Raw genomic sequence first — 3,817 nt, forward strand, 5'->3', positions numbered from 1 at the left:
AACCTAGAATGAATACTTTTAATTAATATTGTTTAAAAATCGTTTTAAGTAATCATTAGTTTTAATAAAATCTTTTTCTAAAAACCGCTTGACATCGTCTGTATACTTAGATTAAATAATTAGTTATAAATTAAATAAACTTGCACTTTCCTTGAGTCCCTGTGGAGACGATCTTACTTACCCGTACTTATTATAGGTATTTAAGTATTAAAATTAATTGTTTGAGTAGACCGCGACAGCCTACGTCATAAATCATCACTTGTTACAAGTGACTCATATTCGACTTTCTTTTCTTCAACAATTATTGGTGGTTTTGGTACAGTTTTGGCCACCCAATTCTGACTCACAACTTGTTTCTTGCTGTAAAAAGTGGTCTGTGAAATCTTGGAAATCTCATTTTTAATCACTTTACTTTTAACTGGTTCACCACATTTTAAAATTTTCACAGGTTCGGGAACATTAACTGTTTTGTTCACAAACCCAAGACCTGGTTTCTTGCTAACAGTCTTTTGAGGTGGAACTTGATCATGTTTGAATCGACTGGGAAAAGCATAAAACAAATGCCCAACTTCATTACAATTAAACAACGTCTCCTATCAAAAAATTTATTGATTTGAGATGTCGTTTCAACCTTATCACGTTCGGCCTTTAGACGATAAAACTCTTCATTTGACTAATTTCTAAAGACAACCTCATTTTCAGACTCAGATGTTTTACCTTGAACAAACACAATCTTTTTCATTTGTGTTGGTTTGATTTGATGAGATTGCTTTATATAAAAACTTGTTTTAAGAAATCTTTTCGATTCAACACCCTTTTCTTTTCCCAAACCATGATCCTCAACTTTTTCCTCAGTCAAAACTGACTCTGCCACTTTAATTCCGGTTGTTATATCACATCTAGAACTTTCATTTTCAATCTTTTCAGAGGTAACACAATCATCATCATCATCATCAGTCTTTGAGGTATCATGAAGTGGAGAATTGATTTCCACATTTAGTGCCTTTTTGAAACCTTTTAGTTTCTTGGGAATATAAGCATTCCACAAAGGTGGAGGCACAAAATGATAATCCTCTTTAGATGTTATCTTCTCATTCACATCATCCTCAGATTTAGATGAAGTTTTAAGCATAATGTGATCGAGAACATAAGATGACGCAGCATAGCTCACTAATTTTAGATTGACTCTCTCAGTCTCAATCTTGAGTGTTTGTAACTCAAGATTGAGAGCTGAAATCTCATCTATATGTCTGTTAATGGCAATTTGTTGGTCCTCAACCGTGTGTTTTAACATTTAAATGGTCTTTTGATCTTGTAAAATCTTTTTCCATAAATTCTTTTCACACGTTTGAAGTTTCATAAATGCCTCATTAACAATGTTAAGATCAAGCAATGATTTGTCATAATGCCTCCAACTCTTTAATTTCAAGAGTTTTAAACTCACATTCATCGCAAGGCAATTCACATTTTTCACATATGTTTGAGTTTAGAATGACCTGATTTGCCATGAAAGCATGATCAGTTGGTGAGCACTCTTCATTTGAACTGTTAGACTCTTCATCAGTCATGTCTTCAACACTTCCATCAACCATCTTCTCATTTGAATCTTCAACTTTGCTTGATTCCTTGACTTCTGAATCATCCACATTGTCTTCCTCTCCAAAATCAATCTTACCCTGTGGTACTTCCTCGCCATTAAACCAACCTGCAAAACTTTCAATAATATCAGGCGGAAACAGGAAGGTAAGATAATCAGAAGGAACCGTGTGAATTTTGTCATAGGTTATTGGAAGATCGTTATCAGAAATATCTTGATCAACCTTATCACCCTTTCTGTCATCAACCTTCATTTCCTTCTCCAATCTTTCATTTTCTACCAATTCATTCTCTACCACACTATCAACCAGCTTGTCTTCTTCCTTTATATCAACCATCTCAACTTTTTCTTTGTCCTCATCCACTTCTGCTATATTTTCTTAAAACACAGAGTTCCAGTTGAACCCCTCTTCCACCTGTGCAGTAGCAGCCTTTTGTTGTGAAGTTGATGCTTCGGATGATTTCTTGCCATTGGAAGATTCATCCTCATTTTGAGAAGGATGGTGATATATTGCTTGTTTGTAATAATCCTTCCCAAATGGATTTGCAGCATTATCATCAACAGTCTTACTTGTACACTCCCGCTTGAAGTGTCCATTTTCTTTGCATCGGAAATATCTGAACTTGGATTTGTGAAAACCCAATTTTGAATTTGACCCGTCGAACACATTTCTACCAGTTATTTCCTTAAACCGTTGAGCTCTCCTGATCACACTTGCCATACACTAACGAATATCAATCATTTCCATCTCTTCTAGGTCGATCTGATCATAATCTTCTTTGGTCATGTTGTAGTTACCAATTCGTCAAGAAACTAAACATTCATAAGATTCCAGAACTGAGCCTAGAAATGCCATATGTTCCTTGATTTTTTCAGTGGTTAGGCATCCAGTTTTCTTCAAGTTTACAACAATGTTGCATTATAAAACATCAGGGTCTTGTATATGAGAAGATTGAGATACTGGAATGGTGCCCGAGTAACTACTACTATATTGTGAAGCAGCAGGAGCAGCAAGTACATTTGTTACAAAGGCTTGACCAGTTTGTTCAGCACAGAATGTTGTGGGAATCTTAGGATTTGTAGAAACACTTGATTGTGAACCCTTGTAGTACAAACCCACACCTTGTGATACAGCTGTTGATTTCATCCTTTTCTTCTTCCTAAGCTACAAATCATGAGCTTCAAGTTTCTCGATGAAACTTTCCAGATTAAGACGAGCAAATGTAATGGGATTTGATTGTTGAATCATTATAAAAGTACCCCTACTCTTCAGGTAGCGCGCCAGCAAGCTTATCAATGTACTCATAATCAAGCTTATCAATCTTCAACCTTTTCATCTCATTCACCAGATAACAATATCGTTCAATCAATTGTGCAAACGATTCTCCCTTGACCTGAGTAAATATGTCAAATTCTTTCTTGAGCAATGCTATTTTACTTTTTCTCATATCTGGGTTTCCTTGGTCTTTGTTCAATAATGCATGCCATATTGAATAACATGAACCATTGTGCTGTAATACCTGAAAGATTTCAGCTTTGATGGCTTGTTGAAAGAGATTCAACATTTTCTTCTCTCTTAAGAACAAAGATTTATCAGCATCTGCAATTTGTGACAATCGATAATTTTCTCCATTCTCATTCTTAGGGATGATGAAATCTTCTTCAACAGTGGTCCATGTCTCATAGTTTAATGTCTGACCATAGGTTTTAAACTTATTAGCCCAAGACGGATAGTCATCCATTCGTAGAAGCTTTGGGGGTTTGTTTGACGTTCCCATTTCATTCTCAAGATTAATGTTCTGAAGTAGGGCAGATGGTTGAGATAGGAAAGCATTTAGACAGTCCATGGTAAGAATAACAACAAGTCAACGGATACGTAAGAAATGGTTAACGGATAAGATGATGGTCAACGTATAAGTAGTAAGGTCAATGGATATGTATGAGGTAGGTCGACGGATATGTAGAATGGATAGAACAACGTATATGTAATATTCAACTTATATGTGTCAACTTATAACATATACGACGTACAAGTTATGCGCCGTATATGTTATACGTGAGAGACTTATACGTGGAAATAACATATGCGCCAAGTAGACTCATGTTGATATTTTGACAAATTGAGTGTTCAAATGTTGATGAAATTGAAAGAAACTTTGTAGAGTTTGTCACGAAGGTATAATATATGACTTTTGAGATTTTGAAAGAATTGTGACAGTT

The 3,817-nt window shown here is 35.3% G+C and overlaps 1 protein-coding gene across 1 annotated transcript; it reads right to left on the reverse strand.

Annotated features, from left to right (window-relative positions):
- Positions 1-2,859: 2,859 nt before the first annotated feature.
- LOC143589488 (uncharacterized) lies at positions 2,860-3,444 on the reverse strand. The gene has a single exon (XM_077070240.1). The coding sequence runs from the start codon at positions 3,442-3,444 to the stop codon at positions 2,860-2,862; it is 585 nt and encodes a 194-aa protein (XP_076926355.1).
- Between the last annotated feature and the right edge of the window lie 373 nt (positions 3,445-3,817).

The sequence above is a fragment of the Bidens hawaiensis genome, unplaced genomic scaffold (genome assembly GCF_021521415.1).
Source record: "Bidens hawaiensis isolate Kalapana, Puna unplaced genomic scaffold, B.hawaiensis_p1.1 tig00001597_1, whole genome shotgun sequence".
In the NCBI taxonomy this organism is placed as follows: domain Eukaryota; kingdom Viridiplantae; phylum Streptophyta; class Magnoliopsida; order Asterales; family Asteraceae; genus Bidens; species Bidens hawaiensis.

Coding starts and splice junctions, on each gene's coding strand:
- LOC143589488 (XM_077070240.1), bottom strand. CDS start 3,444: ATGGACTGTCTAAATGCTTTCCTATCTCAACCATCTGCCCTACTTCAG.